The sequence below is a fragment of the Corapipo altera genome, unplaced genomic scaffold (genome assembly GCF_003945725.1).
Source record: "Corapipo altera isolate COAL_440 unplaced genomic scaffold, ASM394572v1 22, whole genome shotgun sequence".
NCBI classification, from domain to species: Eukaryota; Metazoa; Chordata; class Aves; order Passeriformes; family Pipridae; genus Corapipo; species Corapipo altera.
Window position 1 is genome coordinate 9,641,925 of NW_020884886.1, and position 27,607 is coordinate 9,669,531.

General features: G+C 37.8%; 1 protein-coding gene across 2 annotated transcripts; it reads right to left on the bottom strand.

The window, feature by feature from the left end:
* Nucleotides 1–1,641: 1,641 nt before the first annotated feature.
* On the bottom strand, nt 1,642–24,499 carry SEPSECS (Sep (O-phosphoserine) tRNA:Sec (selenocysteine) tRNA synthase). Of its 2 annotated transcripts, none has more exons than XM_027643004.1 (11): nt 24,370–24,499; nt 23,155–23,309; nt 20,817–20,935; nt 20,570–20,728; nt 19,892–20,045; nt 16,254–16,356; nt 13,953–14,082; nt 13,739–13,830; nt 6,448–6,541; nt 5,740–5,830; nt 1,642–4,582 (listed from the first exon to the last, which is right to left on the bottom strand). In XM_027643004.1, exons 1-11 carry the CDS (start codon nt 24,481–24,483, stop codon nt 4,333–4,335), a joined length of 1,461 nt encoding a protein of 486 aa, XP_027498805.1. In that variant the 5' UTR covers nt 24,484–24,499; the 3' UTR covers nt 1,642–4,332. The 2 variants fall into 2 exon arrangements, with proteins under 2 accessions (XP_027498805.1, XP_027498806.1); XM_027643005.1 differs by lacking the exon at nt 24,370–24,499 and adding an exon at nt 23,955–24,153.
* Nucleotides 24,500–27,607: the final 3,108 nt, after the last annotated feature.

Consider the following 27,607-nt stretch of genomic DNA (forward strand, 5'->3'; position numbering starts at 1 on the left):
AGTCACTTTGTAACCAATTCAAGGCTTTAAATAGCTATTGTTTAAAAAAATTGTCAGCTACAGAAATTGTTTTCCCTTCAGATTCCAAATCCTGTCAGACCAGGGTGATTAAAATGTTGCATTAAAAAAAAAGAGGGGGGAAGGAAAAGGCAATCTAATCACGCCTTATAAAAGTAAAACCAGCAACTCAATTTTTAAAGCATCGTGAACAAAAGGCTATAGCCCATCTATCATTCACATATGGATTCATGTAATGATTCTTCTATTAGAAATATTATCTGTACAGCAGCTGAAGACTGAGAACTGCTGATACACTGCAGATGAGAACATTTGCTGGTCTCTGGGCTCCAGCCTTTCTTAAAAAATGATGATCGCACAATATAGATTGCTCGGTTTATATGTGTATTAAGCTGCAATGCCAGCATTTACATTTGCAACATTACAATTTTGCTTTCTTAGGCTCAAGAGAATTTGCTGCATCTGGTAGATTTTATTTGCTTTGTATCTTAGGCAATTGTTATGAGCAAAGCACGAATAGGCAATATTATTTCTTAAAGTCCTTTGTTTTGTTGATTATCTCAGATACTACAAAAAAAAAGTAAACTAAGAGTGGGCCTGTGAGATAGGTCATTCAGTGTCAGTTCGCTTGCATTATATTATCCCAGTGCTATTTTTATAAGGCATGTCCATCTGCTCCTTCATTTCTTCCACATGTATAGATCCAGAGAGTCTAAGATGTAACACCAGAGGGAAAGAAAAGCACCTCACACAGCAGTTACAGGCACTGTAAGGGAGGAAAGCCATTTTGGTGATTCAGACCACAGCAAGCTGAGTGGTCCCCGTCTACCCTTGCACCCTGCCCCATTGCCAAAGGTTACTGTCTCCAGTAAAAACATCCGTGCTGCAGCAGCACAATGCACATTGTGCTAGCTCTACAGCCACTGCTTTCCCAGCCTGGCAATGCTCAAGCACACCCCAGCTTCAGTGTTTTAACACACTGTATGAACTGTGGCAGCTGCAGAGCAGGCTACAGGGCAGTAACTTAGAGCAGCACACTAGGTAGCATGAATGGTAACCTCCTAAACCTGTCTTTCTGAATCCTCTGGAATATTTCAAGTGCTTACCTATTCCTATTTCATGGCTGGTAACCACATGCTGCGACCTAGAAAATGATGGAGAAAGGTAGCTACATAAATAGTAGTTGTGAAATAGCCTTACTAAATGGATATCTGTTCTTGGTGATTCTACTAAGGATTCCTGCTCTATCAACCCCAAGCATGTGCTGAAGCCCAGGCAGCCTTCCCAGATGTCTCTCCAGTAATGCAGAAGCTGGAGACAGCAAGTTGGCTCTTGGAGATTTTTGAGCCATGTCAAAGTCTTTAATGACACGCATCTATGTAGAGATTAGAAAAAGGGCTGCGATTAATTAAGAAGCTTCTTACTTCAGTGATCAATCTTGGAAAGATCTTCATAGAAGGCAAATACTGTTAATATATTTGTTTTACTCTGCATACTTTGACAAACTCATATCCATGTTATTGATGTCACAGTACTGCTTTTAGTGGGTGAGACCTACCATAGCCATGAAATCTCCCTGTAGCTGCTATACAAAGGAAATGAAAAGTCATGAGTGTATGCTCAGTGTTATTTCCCTACTTTATTACAGACATTAGTGAACAGAGAATAAGTAATTTACACTCTCACTTGAAAAATATTTTTTATCCTCTACTGAATCTCCTGTTTTAAATACGCTGTGAATAACCAAGTCTTCTCCATTTACTTGGAAGTATATTGCCATTTGAATTACTTAAAACTTCATTACATTTATATAAAATTATAGATTGCTTCTGTCTGTAAAAAATGAATATTAACTAAAATTGAAGACACTTATGGGGACAAAGCAAGCAAACAAAACTGCAGACTGGTACAATGGCTTACTAAAGTAATATAACAAATATTTAGTTCAAGATTTTATACATCATGGTGGGACATATTTATCAAAATATTTTAAATTTTCTGACTTCAGGTGGCATCACTAAGATCTGTGAAGAGTAGTTTTAATGACACAAAAAATTAAAATTTATTTTTGTTTTCAATTAAAGCCATCATCTTAATTTATTTTTTAATAAAAAAGGTTTAAGAGGTCAAAATCAAAATAAACTGTTTACCTCTTTCTCTGGATTCTTGTTTAGAGCTTCGTTGAAATTTTCAGCTTTGATTGCAAATGGGAAACATTTCAAAGACAGAAAAAAACACTACCCGAGGAAGTAGTTCAATTTATAGTAGAACTGGGTGAATTACTTGTAGCAGACAATTTATTACGAGATCACAAAAGGCAGAGATTTATTCCTCTCAGAGAAGACAACTGCTCTTTTCTTTACTCAGTCAGGATATCATTCATCAAATCCTTATTTTAGCTGCTATCACACACCTCCCTAGACTTTTGTAATGATAGTTCTAACATCCACATTCTGTGACTGGTCATCTAAATCAATAATTTATACTCATTTAGCCACAGAACAGCAATCCTGAAAACTAAGAAGAAAAGTATCACTAAGGCCTAGTGGTTTTCACTGGCTGCTCCAATATATGGAACACTGAGGCAGTGATCTGCAGAGAGAACTCCAAAGTTTGTGGAAGTTTTACTGACTGGAAAAACTGAGTTACAGCATGCCCTCAATAGGAGGAAAAAAAAAAAAAAGCGTGGGGAAATTAAAAGAGAGAGAGAGAAAGACAAGACATTTACATCTCCTTACAGCCACAAGGGCTCAGTGGCCAAGTTAACTGACGTGTCTCCTAGGATGTGTTTGTACAGCAAATAACAACTGTGACTGCAGTCTGGGGAGCTGCACAAGCTTTAATCAATCTAATGTGTAACTCTAGCAAAAACAATGTAGAAGGACCAGTTCAATTTAAGCCTAAGATACAATGGACCTCATTAAGTGAGAGCACTTTCATGATGATTAGCATATTATTAACTCCCACATATTAGCACCACCTCTTTTATCAATTCATTTGACCACACTGGAAAGCCAATACATTCAAAAGCACCACTATTTTGATTAACTGATTTACAAAGGGCTCTGAAGGATATAAGTCTCAGTTCCCACTAAACAAAGCAACTAAAACATTTCCTGACGTTCAGAACTCATTAACTGTGGTATCCTGAGCATTATTACATTACAGACAGACAAAGAAAATGTCTTTGAACGTTATGCTCACCTTGAACAGTAAATAGAAGCTATATACAATGTAGTAACTGCATTCAAGAATAACTACAAGTTTTGCAACCTACAGCACTGTGACTCCAGTGATATGGAACCTTTGTTTCAGGAACAGACTCTGAATCTATTGTTCGCTTAATGAATTCAAATCAGCAACTGCACAGAGCCACAGAAGCAACAGTGCCAATGGCAAGAGACACTACAGAAATGGAAGTCTATAAATTTCAACAACATTAGACTAAAAGTGCCAAAATATTCTTAGGGCTCACTAGGCTCTTGAAACTGCTGCGTTAATCACATGGCATTCCTTCTTTTTAGCGAGTCTCTGATCTGATCACCCTATCAAAGGAAATGGGAAGAACGAAAATAAAAAAACAAAGCCAAAAGCCCGCAGTGACTGTACCTCTCCATTCTACAAGCCCTGACTTTAAAGCTTCTGTGGGCTGCTGACAAACGTTTTCAAGAGCTAAGTACTGACAGGATAGGAGGTATTCTAGGTTCTTCTTTGCCACTGGAGGCTGATTTGTTCTAGGCAGTTCATGACAGGTGAGAACACTGGAAAAACAGTACTATTCCAACTCTGTCATTTCCCCATGCAGTTTGAACATTGTATTTAGTGAGGGCTATCCCAACATTTGCATAAATCTTTGAAAAGAAATTAAAACACATACACTGATGAAAAACAAGATACTCTTAGAGCAGTGAAATGTGTTGTTTGGATAGTCTAAACCTAGGAAGGAATTCAATCACTGCCACAGACAATCTTGTTAAACAAAAACATGTGAATAAACATTCGGTGATTTGGTAAACACTGGTCCAAACAGCCACACACAGACTGAAAGGCAAAAATCAAAGGCTTCATGAACATAAAGCTTTACTTTGGCAGGTATTAAGTGTATTTTGTAAGCTCCAAAAAATTGTGACTGGCCCTCTGTCTTGAGAAGAGTATCACTTACTTTCTTAAAGCTGAATTTCACCCAACTTTTTATTGTTATTTTCAGATCAAGAATAGATTTCTGCACTGCAGATGCACAATTCTAATCCAATAGAAACCTGACATAATTCAGACAAAAAACCATATCTTCCTGTGTTACTAAATCCGTATCTTCTAGTTTTGAAGCTGTTCTGTGGCTGCATTAGAATCACTTATTTCATTTATACTTTTTTCTTGATTTGCTTCTTTTCTAAAAGTCTTCAAACACTTGTCGAGTCTTTTTAGGAATACATCTACATCTTGCTTTTTAATTCCAATTGCTGAGGCAGCATTGAGGTAAGCACAGGGGTAGTCATTTGCATGTGACATAAAGCCTTTAAAAGTGTAGTTATTCACAGTTTGTACAGACCCACATGGAACAACCCTGAAACAAACAAAATTATGATTCAGTTAAAGCTGTCTTGGACATTTTATGGGATACTCTAGGTTGAACACAATTACACAAATTCCTACTGAAGCAGTGAGTTGCTATTCCTACCAGTGACACTCAGCACCAGCACAACATTTAAAATCTTTTGAAATGCTGGGTCAAACAGTGTATACTGCAAAAGAATTACTTACATAAAAAAAGGGAAAACCTGAAACCTTTACATCAGGCAAAGAACTGGAGAGTTTTAACTTCAAAAATTCAACCTGTTGAATAATTTTACCAAAGATGTCTACAATTACAGGACAAGCCAAGGTTAGGACAGGCAAATTAAAAAGAGCATCTAACTGCAGTCCATACAGATTTACTGTCATTCATCTGTTCAGGAAGTGGAATAATCCAAGCTAATGAAGCATGCCTTCTGACGTGGAAACATTCAGCTCTGTTACAAAAAAATGACAGTAAGTCTATGGCAGAAGTGAGCATGGCAGCAGTAATATTCAGATTAAGGAATGCTGCCAAAACAAATTTTAAATCATTCTCTTCTTCCAAAAGCTTTAAAAATTATTTGGCTTGCATTTCCATGTAACAGTGTCTCTAAGAATAAATTCACCTCAGACTGGCTCAGGTTGTAGATTTCTAATGATTTTGATTTTTTTTTTTTAAATACAATTAGTTCCAAAAAGCAGAATTTTCTTCCATATGACAAAAAGCTATGTAGGGCATTAAAATCTTATTCCCCTGACAACCAGCATAACCATATTTATGCTGCAATAAACAAAACAAATATCTTCCCTCAGTAGCTTACACCTGAACTATAAGATTGGACAACATCTGGAAACTAAATGAAACCAAGGGGTACTAGGGAATAATGACACTAAATTAAATGGGCATAGATTATCTATTCAGCCTACCAAAGTTAACAAAGGGAGCCTCACTGCTAACTCAGGTAGGGAGACATTAGTTGATAACACTGGTGAAGAAGGGTGATTATTCTCTGACTCGTTATTGTCTGACTGCATTCTGTAATCATGAGACAACTGGTATAAAACAAATCCTATCGAGTTTCATAAAATATATGCTAATATAACTGATATGATAAAATACATTCTAATATAACCCCCACAAATTTCTCTAATTCAGAGCATCCTTACCTTGCTCCAGAAACTTGTCTTGTGAAGAGCATAGATCCAAGCTGGGTAACAGCAGCATCATTACTTTCATCTAGATTCTTCAGTGACATGGCTAAAATAACATAAGGTCAGGTTAAAACTGCTACAAAGCCACTTTTTCACCAAAGAATCATCACAAAGGACAAATTGCTTTCCAACAGAAAGGATCTAGCCAAATATTTGTGTTCAGATACAAAGAAAAAAAGAAAGGCCATAATTTTTAACTTTTCCAAAAGCTGTCAGAGATTACTTCTCTGGTTAGACTGTATGCAGATTCTGCACAGGTGGGTAGTACTACTTTGGTGTTCAGTAGAATTTTTTGATTAGAACAAATACCTTGAGCAGGAATTCCATAATCTCTTTTACAACACTAAGATGACCAGTAAAATAATTACACTATAATTTATTTTTAAATGTACTTTATAAAAAGTATTACTATATGCTAACATCTTCTGCCTGTCTTGATTACAATAAATGAATATGTTGGACGGGAGCAAAATAATGGGCCTAACTTACTATTCTACTTTTATAGTAGGTGACCTTATTGGGTTCAATGGTTTCATATCAGCCTAAGAACAATTTAATACAGTGTAGTGAACAATGTTTAATATATAGGAATGGTATGTGAAAGTGCATTATGAATGCACAGTATATGAGAATTTTGTTAGAAGATGAAACCCCAACAATTACCTAAGGAAATGGGATTATGTGGTGTGTCTAACAGTCTCTCATTGTGGTTATCTGCCAGCTTCTTCAGCTCACTTGAAAGATAGGAAAACATCTCCTGCAAAAAAAAAAAAAGATGCAATTTTTTTTTTATTAGTTATCAAACAGAGAAAATAGCACCTATTTCACAAAACTGTTAAGTCTCCATTACATGCTACAGGTGCCCAGCTGATTCTCTTTTCAAGTGTACCAAGTAAGTGGACTAGACAATTCTCTGAAATAATTCTATAAAGTAACAGCTCCATTTCCGGAACACTGTTCTTATCTCTCAAGCTGATACAAAAGTCTCTATCTGGTTTAATATATGTCCTTGGGATGTCAGTCATTCTCTCTGTGGCCCTGAAATCTAGGGAGGTAAAAACTTGAAGAGATTCCCACTGCACAGCAGGTCTTACCCCACCCCACTGCTTCAAGAGCCTTCCCCTGCCCTGGCTCCCTAAACCACTGAGAATGAACTGCTGCCATCACAGACGGCCACGTTACGGCAAATTGCTCCTTACTTCGTTTTCTCTCCATTAATACACTCCAGACTACAACCAGCATATTTTGTTTCTAGTATCATACAATCACAATTCCCACTAGTGCAAAGACTTACTTCTTTTTCTGTATGAGAACACAACTCCAGTCTCTGAAGGAGGCTGCGAGTGCACATTTGACTGTATTTTCTTTCACACAATATATACTCTCCTGAATACTCAGCTCTGTTGTGCAGCCCGTCCTTTTCCTACGACCCCCCTCCTGGTTCAAGCCGACTAAAAGAACAGAGATATCTGAATTTCTGCTATCATTTAACTGGATTGCACCTTTACTATGAAAGTGTCATAAGACATTCATAAATGTTTTGGCTGAGATACGAGTCACACTGGACATAAAAGGCTGCTACTCTTACTTCATTTGTATTTTATTTCCTCCCTCTTCCCCAGTAGTAATCTGTGATAATTGCTCATGGTTTTTCTCAGTCTAATATTTTCCTCTTCAGATATCAGCTCAAAACACTTATTGACAGACTGAAAATAAACATCATTCTTCTTATTGTATGCTTTGGCTTTTTTTCCATCCTTTTTAATGCTTAGTCTCTCATAAAAATTAGCAAAAAGATATAGATATTAAACAGTCTTTTTAAAAGATATTAAACAGCAGTTTTTTCCTCTTTCTGGTCATAAAAATTGTGCTGCTAATCTGCTTCAGTGTGACTGCCTGTTTAAGCAATTTCTGGACCTGACAAGTGATTTTTCATTCTTTAAATAGAGTTGCCTCTTCTGTTTGTAGACCAGTATCCTATTCTGACCTATGGACTCTGACAGATACAAATTATAGCTTGTGAGCAAAATTATGTTTTTGAACAGAACCTCCCCAAGGTCTTATAAAACCAAATGAGCTTTGTGGTACCTAAGCTGGAATAATGTTACAGCTGCTTTTCTTGAACCACTGCAAGAAGCCCAGTCTCACTTCATGAGTGACCAAATGAACACAGCTCCTGACCTATTCTTCCTGATACCACAGAACGAATTCAGATGGAGAGGAAAAAAATATCCTCTTACTGTCTAAATGAATTAGGTTATTGATTCAACTATCAACAAGAACATAAAGTTTCTGTAATACTTGGAACAACAAAACCTGGGAGAGGAATCTATGGTTAATTATCAGAACTGGAAATTTGTGCAAATATTTCTTATTTCTTGTAAATCAAGTGATTTTATGGTTTCTATTCATCAGAGCTAATCTACAGTTCACCCACAGAAGCTGAAAAACATTTATGTTTCAAATGTTCAGACAGTTTTGCCCTTGTTCTGGTCCCTCACTGAATATAAGCACATTACTTACTTGTTACTTGCCTTCCACAATAAGTGCTAGTCATTTTATTAGTATTTTTTTCATACAAGTAATAAATTAATTTGTGCTCCCTCTGCTGGCTATTTACAACTGAAGTAAACTATTACAGAAATAGATAAATTGTGTTTACTATGGAGATATTATTGGTGAAATTAGTACTGAGAAAAAATATACTAGAACAAGAACCAATTCCTAAGTAATTAATTTTTATGTGTCGTACCTAGGGAATTCTCTGATAAATCTCTCACAGTATTACTGAAAGGACTGCAAGTTGGTATAACAAGTTACCCACTATATAAATGTACTAAATTACATTTATTAAATGAAATTAGGTTACTCGATGGGCTTTTACATACAGAGGAATTTGTTAAAACAAGGGAAAACAGAAACATGGCAAAAAAAATTAAAAGTTATTTTCATTAGTTGGACTGAAGCTACATGAACACAAATTTATAACTTATTTTTAAGAACAATACTCTCTTGCATCTTTCCACTGGAAGTCCTCTAGGTATTTTATAATTTCAGAAGTTTGTTACAAAATAGATTAACTGCCTTTCCAAAAAAAGGATAAAAGCAATATTTTTGTGAGGTCAAATCTATAACCAACCTCTATTATAAAATATTTCTCTTATATGGAAAATTTATAAGCACTCTAAGCAATTATGTATAAATGAGCTCTTACATAATAGATTTTCTGTAGCAGGCACTCAAGTTTTTTCCAACGAAGCTAACTATTATGCTAAAGTTGCACCACACAACCTAGGCACTAAATGTCAGTTAAGTTTCATTATTTAATTCACTCTTTCCCCTTAGAAACTTATCACAAAACCTCATCAGGCTAGAGAAATGAATGCTAAACTATGTGGAAATGTCTTGCACTTCTGGTCCCTCCAGGACCAAAACCAACAAAACACCTTAAAAATTACAAAGAACAAGTCAGCAATGCTGTATGCACTAAATATGCCAATTAATTCAATTATTTGGACAAAACAGCCTAATTCCACACACATATACAAACATATTTTCAAGAAGTGTTGTAACAATCATTACAACAATCATTTGAATCATACCATATTTACATTATAAAATTATTTTTAATAGAAGCTACACTAGTATGGGTGATTCTTCACTTGATGCTCCACTGTAATAGGTACAATTCTTCTTCCAAATGAAAATAACTAAAGGGAAACAAGTAAAGAAAAAGCCAGTAACTCCAGAGGAAAAGAGGGGGCTACTAAATATACTGTCAGTCCCATACCAGGTGACAAAGAGGCAACTGATGAAGGCCAGAAAAGTTTTTGTGGATGGTTGAAACTATCCTAGCTGGCTCTAACCACCCAGCTTGCTTACAGGGTGAGGTTGTAACACTCTGCCTTCCTCCCTGTTTAACTCTCATCTGAAAAGATGAGCCACCCTCAGAGAGCAGCCGTACAGCTGCTTATGGCACTAAAGATAACACTGCACAAGAGTAATTTTACAACCTCTTCATAGTAGACACAGATGCCAACTCTCCTATGCTGTACCTGAGACCCATCTGGTCCCATCTTACTTTCCAGCAGCCCCTGCTGTTTATCATGCAACCATCACAGCCACTCTTCTGCTCTGTGTCAGACTGACCAGTTGCATCTGAGCTGTGATCTGATCAGACCACTTCCTGCAGCCAAAGAGAAGCTGCAGTGCTGAGGGTCAAGACCTGTTAGTATGTGATAGCCCCTGAAGAAAGATTCTCTTGAATTGCAGGCAAACACATGATAGAAGCTGTACGTGTGTGACACCTGTATATACCACATGCCCTCCTAGATAGATCCTCCTGCCTTGCGAGGATTGTGTCCTGAATTTATACTAGAAAGTTTAAAAAGTAAGAAATTAATTACAGAACCTTTAAACCTTCATATTATATGTATCTAACATATGTCATTAAACAGAGAGTACCCAGGAAGTCTCACCAATCTGATATGGTAATGCTAATGCTGACATTCACATTTCTTAAAGGAGTTTCTGAACAACATCAATCAACACATTTCCTTTTCAGCACTTGTGAGACCTTGAGTTCAGGCTCCTTGTGATCCATACCTCTCCAATACATGCTATAAGTATGTAAGCCTCTTTGAAATTTCCAATCATGCTTGGCACTTGTCTAACTACGCAACACCATTTAACACAATTTTCTTAAAACTATTTTGCCTCCAGCTACTTGAAAGTTTGAATATGGTTCCACATGTTTCACATGGGGAAAATCCTGCAACATTCCCATGTTTAACAAAATATAGTGTAGTAAGCAAACTAGACAAAAGAAAACAAACAAACAAAAAAAGGAGTAACAAATGTCTATGTTACTTTAAGAATATCTGATTTTTTTACATTTTTAATATCCATCATTACATGGCTTTCCTCTTCTTCCATCGTAAGTAGGACAACAATATAAACTCACACTGAACTGTACAAATAATTTATTTCAATCAGAACAATTACATCAGTGACAACTCATGAAACATAAGCCCAGTATTTTACTGAATTGTAAAACCCAACCAATTTCCTCCCACTCCATGTGATTTTAAATATTTTAGATACATGTTCAATAAGAACATAAAAATAACTCCAGTTGCACTCTCAGAAAATATACAGACAGATGGATAGCAATATAAAAAGCTCCATCACATCCCAACTAACACAGAAATACATTTAAGAAAATGAGAATTATCTTCATTGTTAGATTAAGGAAAGTTTAATGAGGAAATCCATAACTGCTGAAAACAAAATGAAGCCATCATCTCTCTGATAATACCAATATAAAAATTAGTTAAATGGATTAAAAGGACCAGTTATTAAATTTGGTCTGTAGGATCCTGAATGTAAACCCTGAATGTAGGGTCCTCGCTCCCCATAAAAACTGAGTGACAACTAAGTCTGCTGTTTAGGCTATTACAGAGTGTAAGAAATATATTTACTAAACGTGGCCTGGTTTAGACACACATACATGAAAATAGCAACTTTGATGATCTGGAAACACGTGATATGGGACATTTATGAGACCTGTACTGAGGCATCAAAGAAGTTGCTACAAAAACTTAACCTTTATATAAATGTTATGAGTTATTTAAAAGCAAAGATATTAACAAATTTGACTATGGACCACCTATCATCTGCATTACAAAAGGACCTGGAATCACCTACTGAGACCAGAAAACCACTGTTCTAAACATCACAAACACATAAAAAGGAATACTGAAAATTCAGAACAAGTGAGAAAACATTACTGTTGGTGGTCTTCCATCCTTTCTCTGGAATATCAGATAGATACAACTGTTGAAAACATTCCTTATTATATTTCATATATAGCCACCTTCATTCAGCTACTTGGACAGCATGTGTGTGTTACTCCCTTTCTCTCCTGCCCTCAGAACCATTGTGCCATTTTATTCCTTCATATCATAATAATCCCATATTCTTGGACAACTGCACACTCCCCAACTGCCAGTTTGTCAGAAAAATTCCACTCCCTGTACTTGCTCCTCTCCCCTGCCTCTATTTAACAGTTCACCCGTATAAAAGAAAAACTGGGCAGACTATTTCTTTCCTTGGTTGTGTAAGATTTCTCTCTTTTCAGTAATATTCTGGTCTTTCTGGCCTAAGATCAAATAACCTGAAGTAATACCCATGAGAATAAGGATCAGTAAAAAGAGAAAGAAAAAAAATACCTGAAGTTTTTTATAGTTGATTTTTTGTGTGAGTAGGTGCAGCTGCACCAATATAAAAATGAGTACTCAATGTCAAGCTATAAATAGCTCCTGCTGGAAGCCTAATAGCTCTGCCTTTGCTTCCTCAGAGCACAGGCAATAAACTATCACTATTACATTTTTACAATTCAGGAACAAACAGATTTAAGCAAAAATGTTTCCATTTCTACAGCAAATCCAATAAAAGAAACATATTTCTGCCATATATAAGCCCCTCTTTACAGAGTATACTCACATTTGAAATTGAAAGACATGAAGTTGTAAAAATGTAATCCTTCATTTACTTTAGAATTCTACTTCCAAGAAAGTGACATGACTCAAAATATACAGCTATTTGTTAAGATATGTTATTTATGAAAGAATTATTATTTATGATTTGGACAATATTTATACTGCTCATTACACATCAGCTACTGCTGTATATCTAACATCAAAATCAGCTTTCTGCAACACACAAACTCACTTGAGATTCCTTTGGATATGAGAGTAAAGAGGGAAAAATACAATTTGCTTTTAATGAAGACACGAACCATACGTGGCAATACATACAACAATCCAGAATAAAATGCTAGAAACCGTATTGCAACTGTGGCAAAAGTGGCAACTGCTTTCAGTGTTCCACAAGTCATGTTTTTGCTTTAGTTGCACAGGTTTTTCTTAGTCATTGTAAGGCAACTAAGTTGGTTTGGTTTTCCACAGTCTAACTATTCCTATGGTATCTCAATTCCAGTACAGAATTTCTGGATGCCTCTACAAGCAGCTAGAAATAAGTCACAGCATCCAGCACTATTGCTCTGCCATGTAATCAGAGACAGCAGCAAGCTGTCAGCAAGAAACAACTGGAATGTAGTTTATAAATAAAATAATGAAACAGATAATGCATTGTTTAAAATTATTAACTTAATAGTACTTAATTCACAGCACTTCCTTATCTAAAGCCTCTACAAAAAGAATCCTCTCTGTTACTACATAGAGAGCAAAATCAGGCCTCTATTATTTCCAGAATTAAGGATAACTCAAGATGTACAGATTCCAACCCAACGCTCATTGAATTTTTGTGCAATGCAGTCATATCCAACTTAAAACACAGTCTGTGAAACGCAGAGAAGAAACCTAGCTCTGTATCTAGATGAATACCTTAAGTGACAGTATTCTTCTCTTTTTGTGGTAATGCACAGTATTTGTAACCTAACCAGAAGTTGTGATTCTCCAGAGAATATGGTACACAATCATTTAATTAAACACTATCATAGCACAAAGGCACAATAGGGACAAAAGAGGAAGAGCACAGACCCTGGGTTACTCTGAGTGTCCAATCTCACGTCCTGGAAGCACTGTGACCAGGATAACACAGTACAGTACTTCTCAGATTAAGCTTTCGTGGACAAAATTCTACTGTATTAGTTACACATAGGAACAACAAACATGAATACTGTACAACATAGTACAGGACCTCAGTTTAGCTATCTGGTTTGAACAAACAACAACATGGAAATCATGCTTACTCATAAGTACCATTTAGCCAAGAAGTAATTATGTCATACTGCCTTTCCAGATTCACAGTTGTGAGCTCAGAGTAAGTTCAATGGCTTTCTAGACAGAAACTGGATTTACTAAACAAAGCAGTTTTGCAACAAGACTTTAAGAGCTGACTTAAAGAAAATGCTGCTTGCCAAAAAGCTTACCTTTCTCTCTTTCAGTAACTTTTTGTAGCCACTGGTACCCAAAGACAGAAGTGTAATGAGGACATCTAAGGAAGGAGACGCAGATGCTCTTCCTGAAAAAAAACCCCAATATGCAGATTAAAGTGGTAAAAATAAATTTTATGTGAAAGAAAGCTGATAATCAAGTTTTCTACAGTTATTTCATATGGTTGAAATCAGACCATGAACTAGTTACCTGGATACATTTTGCTGATCTCCTGAATGAAGGACTCGTTGAAGCCAGCAATGATAGCACCACCTACTGGAACCATAAAATTTTTGTCCAAGCTCTGAACAAAAGCATCTATTCTGCCCACTCGAGCACCCTTTGTCAAAAACAAACAAACAAACAAATCCACAGCACATATTAGAAAAAAAGGAAACGTGATAGCATCATAATTACACAACAATGTAACAAACCCACACATAATTCCTGAAACTTTCTCAGATCCTGCATTTATGAAAAAAAATAAAAATCATAACATTACCTTTTCTTAGCACTGCTCACTATTAGCACCGTTGTCTGCTTAACGCAGTACCTTACAAATTCCAATTCTTCTGTGATTTAAAATACTGATTCTAGTTCTCGCAAGTCTAAGTGGAGCTCATTTTCAACAACCCCTCGAAATTTAATGGGAATTTTACAGTTAAAACTGTTCAACTCAAAAGACTTTTCACAGATTCTCACAGTAAAGGACTACAAGTTAATGCTTCATTAGCAAAGATGTCTCTCTATACACATATAAGTTCGCATTAAAACAAATGAGCTGTTACAGTACTTCTAAGGCTACTTGCAAAATCCAGATCCCTATAACTTCTTACAGCAGATATCCCCCCACTTCAGAGAAAAAAGCATCCTTATACCTAACCACTCAGATTTTCTTAAAGGAAAAAGTCTGTATTCTGCAGTATACCTTCAATTCAAGTAATATGCAACAGGGGACTGTACAATTAAAAACTATGCAGCATAAAAGAATCTGAAAACTATATTAAACCCCATAAATACTAAAGCACATGCAAATACATACAATTTAAAGTGCTACAAACTGAATGCAAGAAAGAATAGAGTTAATACCTATGGCAAACAGACTGAAAAAAGCAGATCCAACTAAACCACATTTATTATTTCTATGTTTTGATAGTTTAATGCATGTGAGATAGGAAGAAGCATTCCAAGTTTGTCAGCTTTTCGATGGGAAGACAAATGCCAGAAGCTACTGTTTGATTTAACTGACAGGAGACCACCACAGGAAAAGCATGGCAAATGAAATGGTCTCAAAAGCTTTTCCCCTGCGATACTCTCACAAGTTCTATTCACAACTGTGCTCAGCATGTACACATTCCTAAGTATTCATTAGTAACTACTTCCTCATAAACAGCACATTTTCTAGCACACTAAATAAATTTTTGTAAATAAATGTAAAAGAAATCAGAGCTCAAATGTATACATTTGCATAAGCAAGGAATAAACAAACAACTTATCAAGTCTAGAAAAAATGCAGAAACCAACAGTAAAACTTCTATTTGTAGCTTTATAGTCTGAAACGTTTATCATTAGATACGCTTCATGCAGCAAACCCCAGCATTTCCACAGCCCCCTTCATGTTAGTTTCTCACTAAACTTCTGCAAATTAAATAAACATGTACCAGGTACATTACAAATAAAGCGCATACCCTTTTCTATTTCACAAAACACTTCAAGTTCTGTTAAATTCCCTCTTTCAAAATTTAAAAATGCCAACATGACGTTCCTGTTACAATCATGTCTGTGCCCTGTTAATAACGTCTTAGTAATCAGAAAAAAGATTACTAGCATATTTTAAATTAATAATAGTTCAAGATTCCCTGGATCCTGTTAAAATATAATCCCCTATTTTTTGAATAGGCAGAGAGAAAGGAGAAATATTGAAGAACACCACACGTAAAATACAATTAGCAAAAACACAAGAATTCTGCTTCATGACTGATCTAAGATATCAAGCAACATCCTCTTCAAACTAAACAGCATCAGAAATTAAACCTTTTTGAACATAACATTGAACTTAAACCAGTTTCCTCAGCCATTCTCCATGTCAACAATATTTCAACATCTATGAAGTGTTGCTGTCGAATCCTGTACCTTCCATTGAAAATCTGTAACTCACATTCTGTTGAAGGCTTAATCCCTATTCAAGAATGTATTTTACTTTTAGTCAACAAGCTTATGAAATATTTTAAGAAAGCTTATTAAGGACATTTTTTCCATTATGAAAGACACATGAACATACACAAAACCTAACTAAATGTAGGGTTATTATACAAAAAGCACATAATAGAAAAATATTATTTTAAAGTTCTATGTCCCTCTGTTTTTTTTCTCAGAAAATTGTTCAAATATCAGACATGCGTGGGATTACTCTTAACAGCATGAGGCATCTGATAAAATCTGCTAGGTTGTCTACAATCAGAGATTTACTTTACTTGCTAAAAAATATTATTGGAAATACACAGCTCCTACCTGTTGGATAAGATGCATACATTTTGATGACTGAACTCCATATGCATTGTTGACAATATGGGGAATGCCATAATTGGCACAAATCACTGCCAATTCCTCCAGCCTGTGAGCATAAAATTGTAATTTAGAGAAGCATTGGTAACTGTAACTCGTCTCACAAATCAGACCATTAAAAGACTGAAGAGTCTACAAGGAGGTCAGAATGAGAAAGGTAATGTTTTGATTAGTACCTCAAGGAAGCACTTGTCACCTTAAACTATAAAGGTTAAGGTAAAAATTCTATTGCCTTTTACATATATTGCAAATTGTTAATCTGGTCTGAAACTTTTCATGCTTCTCTTTTTGTCTGGACACCAGTAATTACATCCCAAACCATTTTGCTTCAGGTATAAGTTTTGTTTTTTTTTTTGCTACTTTAATGTTAACTAAGAGAGCTTTAGCTAATCACACTTTTTTTAACTTTTCCTCTAGTATTCAACATGAAATCGGTCTACGGAAGTCGATTCCCAATGTCTTGGGAATAAAAAGTATCATATAACAGGAACTTTTTACATACTTCTATTTAATTCAAAGAACTAGTATTTCAATCCTTTGGCTGGAATCTCATTTGCATGTTTCAGACAAACTAATTAAAAGAAAATTCTTTAAAGGAATGGAGAGTCCTAAAATGTCTGAATATGGACATTGACAAATTGAAACTTTGTTCAACTGTTTACAACTTCACTTGCATTTGGAATCACCTGAAATCACAATGAGCTCAGCCTGGATTGATTAATCAGTCAAATTAAAATTTATGTGAGTGCACAGATCATTTTAGGTAAGGGCCTTCAGCATTTTAAACATACACGGAACTTAGTACCCTTTTCTGAAGCACTCCAATGATGCTCTGTTTTTCAAAAAAAAGACTCATGATTTTCCCCAAACTTGTGAACCTATTTTAGAAATAAGATCTATTTGAAAAAATAAGGTAATATATAGTCATTTAAGTGATGATAAAAGTAATATTACCTCTAAAAAAACCCCAGGAAACTCTACTTCTAATGTATTTTTACTCTCTGTACAGCCTCTCACTGCAATGTACTGACATTCATACAAAATGTGACAGAGTATGAAAACATTTTCCAAGAGGTGACATTCCTTTGCATTCTATTTCTATTACATTGCCTAGTGTTGTTCTGCAATGCAAAATTCAGCTGCAAATGTCATAGTAAATTTTCTGAACCTCAATCCTTAGGAAATCATCACTATCACCATATTATCCTTAAAGAAATCAAAAGTCTTTTACAATTAGGAAACACCAGTAATGTACATGTTGGTCTTCTACAGTCAAGATATTTGTCAGAAGCTGCATGTCCAATAATTTTTCATATTTATTAACATCCTGAACTCTGTAACAGTAACAGAATACTTGAGGAAACAACAATATGCAGGGCAAAGTTTTTGCCTTCTGATCTGCTGATCTTAATCAGACTCATTAGTCACCTTCTAGAGAGAATCAAAGCAACACAGTTCCCCTCTTACGAGTTTTTTTTTGGGTGTAGGCAGAGAATTTCATCAAACTGGAAACACAGAGGGTGTACAGCTATATATGTTTGTCTCTCTCACCTCTTGAGACTTAAAGGAGCAATAAGTTAGCTTCTACAAGCACTGAAAACAGTAAAGTCTCTTATTTTCTTCCTAAAAATATTCTACTGAACAATTAGATCCATATTACAATACAGAATGAGAATTCTACAGTTTGAAGAGAGTGTGTTAATATGCAAGAGGAGCAAACGATGCACAGCACTTGTCTGCTTCCAAGGCTTAAAATGAGCCATTAACAGTGCTGCTAGTCATATCATATAGCATTAGTGTAAGTTGGCTATTACTCAAGTTCTTAATAGTCACAAATACAGAAATATTTCACAGGTTTTTTTTCTCTCTTTCTCTCCTGTTTGTGAAAGTTCATGAAAAGAAAGCTTTGCTCTTTTTTTCTATTACTGAAAGTAAAAAGATACAGAATTCTGCTAAGTACATAAACCGACTGAAAAATAACACTTTTTTCCCTTCGGTTCTCTTAAATCAGTAGTTTCAGAAACACCTCACAGCAAGAGCAGGTAAAATACTCTCTGAGAACTGATGTCTCTCTGAGCAAGAGTGTTTATACACTAGCAAATTATTCCCACAAAGTTAAACAGTTCTTCAAAGCTATATGCACACAGCCCTAAAACTACTTAAAATTTTAAAACACCACCACCACAACTAAATAAAGCCTTACAAATGCAAGATATGTAAAAATAGACATTTAAAATGGCACCCTCCAGAAATGCTGTACAGGGTTTTCCTTCCTGCAGGAAGATGAATGTTATGGCCTTCAACAGTTGACAGTATCCTTTAAATAGAAAGTGCATTCAAATCCTCCTATGTCTGTGGTATATCATAACACAGTGCCACTACCTAATAATTCATCTCTTAGTTGTAGAGGACAAAACAATCGCATGTCAAAAAGAGGAAGCAGATAAGGAAAAGATTCATTTACCTGAGCTATAAAATAGACCATTCAATTTTGATAGCTGTGATTTAAGTTAGCCAATAAATCTGCAAGTCAACTTCGAGCCATGTTCATACTACTCTGACAGAATTATATGGTTTTAACTTCCCTCTAGCAACTAGGTTAACATATGATAAATACTGGGCGTTTTTTTAAAGGTAGGAAAAGAGAGTGAAACATATCTTTACTTGCCACATTTCAGAGTCAATAATTTTCTTTCACACACTTGCAAATAGTCAACTAAATTTTCCAAATAACAAAGTAATTAACAAAGAAGCACACACTGCAGAGGAACTCTAAATGTCAGTCTTTTCAGTTTTGTGATAAATTAAAAACAGTTGAAATGAAATTACTAAGACACTACATTTAAAAACATGTAAAAAAAGACATTAATACCTCCTACTTTAACATACTACATAAAAGCTCATAAAAATATATCTGTTGAATCATAAAACCTAAGGAATTTGCTTCTTCATACTTATTTTGCAAGTAAATACAGAAAGCAGGTTTTGCAAATAACAACAATGCTCATTTTGGGCAAATGACTCAATATGCCAAGTACTTCAGGCACCTCTCCTCCAACATTACACTTTCAGATTGAGAAGTTTCATAACCAATGCACAGGTTGAAATAATGTCTCAGATTCTCTCTATTTTTCATTCATAACCACAATGTTTTTGTATTAACAGCTTAGGAAAATTCATCATTGGCTGTAGGAGAAGAGTAGAAAAGGCAACAGTAACATTAAAATGTGCCATTAGCCATGGAGCTATATTTACTGGACTATGTCTCTGTGAAAGTCTACTTTTACTACTTCCATGAAATTATTAAAAAACCACTACCAAACTGACATTAATTTCACCATAAGAGATCATCATTAACCTCAGTTATACGGCAGAAGAAAAACCTTCTGCATTATTCTCACCCTCTTAATAAACTTTTCTGAAAGTGGAACACTCTTCAACCAAGGTGATTAAAGCACCTTTAACTAATTGTTGGCAGAAGCAATTTTAAGAAGATGGACATTCAAAACATGAAGGTTTTGGTCTGTTGGGTTTTGTTTGTTTTTACTGTAACAAATAACACACTTCTTAGGAAGACTGCTTACCTATCAGGTACCCTTGGAGCAAAGCAAGATGTTGTGGAATGCACACAAAGAATATTTTCAGCACCAAGAGCCTTGATTTTCGCCTCCACTGCTTCAAGGTCTGTCCGTAGCTCATCGCCTTCTAACACATTTTCTATCACCACAGGCTCAAAACCTGACCAAAAAAAGGAAGACCTGAATGTAACTCAACAAATCTGACAAATTTTGAGGTTTTAGTTCCAGTATACATCTGAAAAACCTTGCTTCTGTTGTTTTAACAGATTCTTTCTAACAGAAAAGATTGTGCAAATCAGACAGATTGTTACCTGATCACAATTCCTCGGACGCTTACACTTTTTACATAAATTCGAGAGGGAGAGATTTGAATCATGGGCTTTGGTTTCACATAATTCCCAGAAGAGCAAATTAGGCATCTTACTTTGAGGATGAACTGTAACTTCCTTAGTACTGTGTTCTCTGTTGACTAATTTATACACCTCTGTGCCTCAGCATATGCCTGCATTTTACAAGGCATTAGGATGACAAGTCATACGTGTGATTGCATGTTAGAAATCAGGAGTGTAGAAATAAAGCAAAACTAACCATGCATTAGGCCTTTTTTGGATCTTACTGCAAGGATATGAAACTCTGATAGCTGTAGAAGACCACACTCTGTGTGATCAATCAGCTTCTTCTTACCTGCAGTTATCATTGATTTAAAGCAAGATTTCTGGTCTATACGTGGCCAGATAATGTATTTTGCCTTTGGTCTCTTGTGCCGCAATGTTAAAAAACACAGAGTCAAACTCATGCCAGTTGCCATGGGAACCACAAAGCAACTGGCCACTGTCCGGACACCTGCACATAAAAAGCAAGGCAGAAATTAACATGAAGACCCCATGACACACCTCCACGAACAAGAAAGATTTTTCAAATTTACACCTACCAGCCAGCTTTATAACATCCAGAACGACTGAATTAGTAAGTTTGTTCAAAAGGCTCGACCCTGCAGCTTTAGGTTGGACTGCGGAAATATCACCTGACCTTCCAATTCCATGGATCAATCTAAACAAAAGAAGTTGAAAACATACATCAAGTTTTTCCACACAGCAAAGCAATAATTCTTGCTGACTAAAAAGAATTTCATTTGATAAACAATTGTGGAAAATTTTGTATCCAATGCAACATCAATACCTGCATCAATATTTGCATCTGGAATTCATTACAATGAATTCCATTGTAACAAACTACATATATTTGTATGGAATTTGGTGGTTTTTTAAACATTAGATTAAAAATCTTCCAGCATGCAAGTAAAAACTTTGAGAATACCCACAGTAGCAACACCTTTAGCATCTGGTAGGTTTCCTTTTAAGTGCACCTCAGCACTTCTTAATATTTGTTGAATTAGCATTATAAATGCTGACACATTCACACACACAACTCCAAGGAAAACAAAAATGATTTGCCTATAGTGTACAGTATCATAGGCATAGTGGTATTATACAGAAACTCCCTTGACAAATGCTTCATCTCCTTAAGCCAAGGAAATAACATACACTGTGACAAACATATATATTTGCTTTGCCCATCTTCTACATCTTCATCTATCTCATTGTGCTACTCAATATTATCTATCATGGAATACCATGTCTGTCTGCATTCTGTTTATAAATTATGTTTATAAATGGCATTTATAAATATTGAATATTATTTAGTACCTTCCAGGAGCAGAGGATCCTGGAATAATTTATAAAATACAAGTTTATAGAACTAACTTTGGCCATGGTTGAAATGCAGCAGTTGCTCAATTAAGATAGTAACAATACACACCTATTTATGGCTTAAATTGTGTTTTTATCTTGGGAATGGAGTAAAATGCACTCTGATGAGTACATGGAATTCAGAACTTCTTGGAGCAAAGTTTTACAGCTTAAATTTATTTCCCTGTTTCAAGCTACAGGTTGAAATCAACAAACACTTGTGATAATTAGTTGAAACTTACATAAAAATCCCCACTGCACCTAAAATATCTTCTTTGCTGTTCCAACTACATTCTTAACAACTTTCTTATACCAGCACTTTTTGTTTTCTGCACATAAGCAGCCCTTCCTAAGGAGCAATCCTCCATAAGACTGGCCCTCAGAAGTTAAGCTGAAAGGAAAGACAGTTTGAAAACCATCTCCTGCTGCCTCCATCACTCCCACAGTCACCTGTAACACTGCAGTGGAGGACACCTTGCTAATGCTGACACTCACAGGTAAAGTGAGATGCCAGGTGACAGAGCTGCATGCGAACAACAACAGCTAAATGCCAGTTCAGGCTCCCTCTGGCCAGAAGCCAGACAGGATTTTTCCAGCACTGTCAGAAAGCAGAACTTCCTAGATACTCTCCCCTTCCATACCACATGTATCCTAGTCTAAAGAGCCGTACATAAAACTAAAAGAGCCAAACTGATGTATTACTGGCTTCCTCCATTAATTTTTCATGGTATTGTAGCACTTATGAAAGCCATTAAGCCAAAGTAACCCAACCTCCATATGGTAAAGCTTGCTAAATTTCTGGTCTCTAATATGCTTTTGTGTTAATCTTTCAAGGAGAAACTTCCAGGAAATTTCACTTTGTTTCCATGCCTGTTGGATAAAACATCACAGCAAGGTACTCAGCACAGAACTCCACACAAACATACAAAAAAGTATATTCATAAGGAAATTAAAGCAGAATCTCTAAAATTATAGCATCCAACACACCCATCAAGTGTCAGAAGGGCTAAAAGCTATTAAAAGCTCTTTGTGTCTTTATAGATCTCCTACTTTATAGATGAGCTGTGCTTTCATCTGCCTATCAACTAATAACATTATAAAGCTATTAATAAATATAATAAAATACAAATAGCTGTTCACTAGGAACGTTCAATACCGCAAAACTACAGTGCACAGTAGTTTTTAGTAAGATATAGGTGAAAGTTGTACCTTGTTAAAAAAGTAATGCATAGCGCATTTTAAAACAGGAAGATCTCTGCTTCCCTTGTAGAAGCTGAAGATACTGAGTTGTCTTCTGCAAGGGAAGCATACAAGACATAACCCTGACAGAACATTTTTGTTTCATTCAAGACTTTCCAGCGAATTGTTAATGAAAATTAATACAGAAAGTTGCATCAATTCAATTATTGCATTATTTTTCTCAAATGCTATCAAGGCCTTAGATAACAAAACACAATAACATATGCTATTTGAAAGCATTAATAATAAATCTGAATAATTGAAACTGCCAGTAATTCTTACCTGTAATGCCTTCGGGCAACAAGTCCTGACACCACTCTTCCTTCCCTCTCACCCACACCACAGTTGCCCAGGAAGTTATTGCTATCCATTATAGCAAGTTCATGAAGAAACAATTCAATGGTGCTTTCATCCCATCCATCCTCAGGACATTTCCCCTTAATAATAATAATATAAAGGTAACTACAAAACTCAGAAATTAAAAATGAACAAAACTTTATGCAACTTGTTTGACTGCTACCCTTCTTTCCCACACTGTTTGTATTTTCATTACTCTGTTTTATGTTATCTAATGTTATGAACCTGTATTCAGAGAAGAGTTAAATGATTTTTCCATGTATTAAGTACAGTTACATTAGCATATCCTGACATTAAAATAATCAGGATATTTTTCACCTTGAAGTGTTCTTTATGGTACACGCAAAAACCTCTGCAGGTTTTTTATCAAGTTATTATCCAATAGGTAAGGAAACGACTTCCAGATTATGTCAAAACCCACAACCAGAAAAACGCTTTCTTGTGGTCTTTACTCCTCATCTTTGCCAATTACAAAAAATGAACCTCCGAAGAAAGGAGCACATAAACCCATGAAGCGCTGCTACAGGTTCAGAGGCTTTTTCACATGTCCCAGTAAGAACACAACAAATTCAGAATTTCTGAAATGCAGTTATCAAAGTTAAATCAGAAACAGTAGATGACATGACTAAGGATGGCCAAGAACGAAACATTTGCTAATTCATTGATAATTATTGTTATACACTGGACACAAAGCAATGGCACCTTAGAAGTGTATCACGTTTTACCTAACGTAGTAATGTGCAAATATCTCAACTGCTTTTAAACATTAATTGTTCGCTGGGCCTTTTACATAACATAAGGCGGTCGCTTATTTTTCCCTCTCAGTCGCGGCCTTTCACCCTGGGTGTCCGTAAGGTCTCTGTCCCCACGGCCGCGGTTCTCCCGACCGTGCGGCCCCGGGTCGGACGGGGCGGTGACGCCGCGCCAGGGGGGCGGCGAGGCCCGTGAGCCCGGCCCGGCTGCGCGCTCCCGGCGCGGACCCCGGGAATCTCAGGGCCGCTCTGTCCGCTCGGAGCACGGTGCACGGTGCGCGGAGGGCGGGCGGCTCTGCCGCGGTGCGGACGCCGGTGCGCGGAGCCCGGGCGGCTGGGGGCGGCCGTGCCCGGCCGGAGCGCGGTGTGCGGGGTCCGACCCCGTTACCTGCTCCAGCAGCGCCCGCAGGCGCAGCTCGTGCGCGCGGCGGCCCTGCGCCCCCTGGCGCACATAGGCCGCCGTCACCAGCCGCTCGCTGCAGCCCTGGTTCTCCGCGTTCATGGCCACGGCGCTCCCGCCGCCGCCGTTCCCCCTCGCCGCCGAGCAGGCCCGTGGAGCCAGGCACTTTCCGCAGGGAAGGGGCGGGCCGGGGCGGTGCAGGCGCACGGAGCGCCAGGGCCCCGCCCCACCCCAGCTCTGCGCCGCGGGCAGAGCCCGCCCGGCCCGGCTCGGCCCTCCTCTTCCCTGCCCTCCTCTTCCCTGCCTTGCCTTGCCCTGCCCGGCCGCGGGGCGGAGCTCGGCCCCCCGGTGAAGGTGCGGGGCTGCGGCGGCCCCTGGCCCTGAGCCCGAGGTGGGCGGGCTGGCGGTCCGAGCTCGGGGCGTCCTCTCGTAAGGGGCGTGAGGGAGGAGCCCGCCGGAACACAGACTACTTGGCTGGGAAGAGCCTATTCGTGGATTGTTTTTCCCTGCCCCGCAAGGTTTGGCATTAGGCTGTTGGTAACAGCGTGCGTCCCCGAGGTCCCCGACAGGGCTAGGGCGTCGCAGACATGCTATTAGGAGAGACCTAATTTACCTTCTTGGTTTTTTTTGTTTTTTGTTTTTTGTTTTTTACATTATTTGAGAAAAGGCAGTTACACCAGCAGGAGGTCTGGGACAGCTTTGCATCTTTACTAGGGATTGCCAGTGAATCCTCAGCAAGTGGAAGCTTCCCTGGAACTGGCCTTTGCCCCACGAGGCAGTCGCAGGGGCTGGCAGGTTCCCATTTGCTTTTTAAAACAACCAGTAGCGAGTACGGAATTGAAGAGGCGCTTTAGGCATATGGTGTGTTTGTTCCAAGGTTTGGTTTTAACCAGCCTGTATCTGGTCAGCTGAATTTGTTTATGAAATCTTATCTGATTCTTCTGTTTTACAGTTTTAAGATCAGGCGGTTAATTGGCACGTGAAGAGTGCATATTGACTGTCCTGATTAGGATCCTTTGGGCGTTCTGACAGAGTAATCTTACACCCTGTTTTAATTGTTGGCTCAGGCTAAAATTAACACAGTTTCTTAATCCTTTAGAACAGAAGAGAGCTTTACAAGTTGAACTGTCCCGCTCCTCAGTGCTCGCAGTCACGCCGCGCCTGAGCTATTGCGTGTGTCGTGTTGCTGCTGCTTTATGAACACGGAGCAGCTGCTCATCTTGGTCTGTATCACAAGAGGGCGCTCACCTAAAGCGAAAAGCGCAGGGTTGTGCGTGAATTCCCTTTTTTTCCTTCTGTTTTTCCTACTCCAGTATTTCGAGATAGTGCTCAGATACGTATTATGAACAGATGACAAAGTATGCTCTGTGGGTTAGAAGGATAGAGACAGAAGCGTTGGCATGAGGAAAATGATCCAACTTATTTGCGTGATGTAATTGTTAGTAATTTTAATCCAGGTGGCTAATTGAGAAGCATTAGCTACTCGGAATTAAAATTAATGGTTTGTTAATGACTATGACGGTGATGTGTATTTTGTTTAATTATGAGCTGTCGTAGTGTTTGAACTCTGCGCTAGTGAAGAGTGAAGCAATGTAAAGGCTTTGTTAGATCAAGACCTATGAGCAAGTTACAGAATTCTCATTGCATCAGGAGAAGAAAACTACCAGTTAACTGCATTTAGAAGTACAGTAATGTGTACAAGAGCCCATAAACCAAGAGAAATATTTTTTTTTATTCTTTACTGTGAGGCGGGTGAGGCATTGGAACAGGTTGCCCAGAGAAGTTGTGGATGCCCCATCCCTGGAAATGTTGAAGGCCAGGTTGGATGGAGTTTTGAGCAGCCTGGTCTCGTGGGAGGTGTCCCTGTCCATAGCAGGGGGGCTGGAAGGTCCCTTCCAACACAGGCCATCCTATTATTCTATGAAAAATAACTAATGAGTTATTTCTTGTTTAGTTTTATCAGAAGAAAGAACTCTCGAAGTTTTTAGAAGCCCTTGAATGAACTGTTTAATGGAATGTTGTTGAAACAGTCACAACTCACTCGTAGCTAAAGGGAGATGCAGTATTTCTTAGCAGTCTGCTGAGAAAAATGTCAGTTTTCTCCCATTTAATCTGATCTTTTTGTTTGCTTCATACAGAAATTAACATCCATAGAATTTTCTATACAGAAAATTACATCCATAATGTAACATTCATAAATATGTTTACTAGGCACAAAATGGCTATTCATCTGGAGTCATAGGTGACTGGATAAGTTCACTTTTAATTAAAAGGAATGGAAACAGAAATGCAAGTGTGAACAGATTTTATCAAATGTTACAGATGTTAGTAGTTACATAAGTAAATGACACAGCTTAGTTCCAAAGTCCACTGGCTGACAGGTAATCTAAGACAAAACAAACACAACTCCAGCATTTCAGTAAGGTTTTATTTTGTCATAACCAAGCAAAGTGATTTTCTTTCTGTGATCCAGGTTATGCACAGAATGAGTCCTTACACCATGCATAATTATGAGAATACTGAATAATTAATATATACAGTTACTATTTTAAGCTGAGAACTGATTTGCTCCTGGTATAACCCAGAATCCCAGTTCTATGCAAGTACTTCAGGTGTACATCTTTCTCCCATATTTCACCAAAATCTGAGGAAAATCCCTCTTCTACAGAGAGGTGTGGGACAAGGCATCCAGGTCAAAATCTGATGCAGTGTGTTGGGGTTATAGTTGTATTCTCTTTCTTCCAGTCAAGATCGCATTGTTGTTGTGGGAACATGAAAATAATGCCAATGTGTTCAATGTATTCATACTGTTTTCACTTACATTATTTTTAGGCTTCGTTTTGGAAGTTACCGTGATGATATAGCACAACGTCATGTAAAGCGTGGGGAGGGAGAGCGGCTGGCTGTGGCAAGTGGTGGCCAGGAGACAAACCTATTCGAGATGTAGAAATAAGGCGAGTTCGAGGGGTGTTTTTGTTAAACTGCCAGGTGCTGTGCGCGCCCCGTGACTGGTGGCTGGCGCGGCGCAGACTTTGGAGCCGGGCCGGGGCGCTGGCGGAGCCGCGGGCGCGGCCCCTTTAAGGCAGGTGGCGGGGCTGGCGCGGGGCGGCGCGCAGGCGCGGGGCCGCGCAGCCGGAGCGGCGCCGCGCAGCCGGAGCGGCGGGAGCGCCCCCAGCCCTGGGGCCGCGCCCGCGGCTCCGCCAGCGCCCCGGCCCGGCTCCAAAGT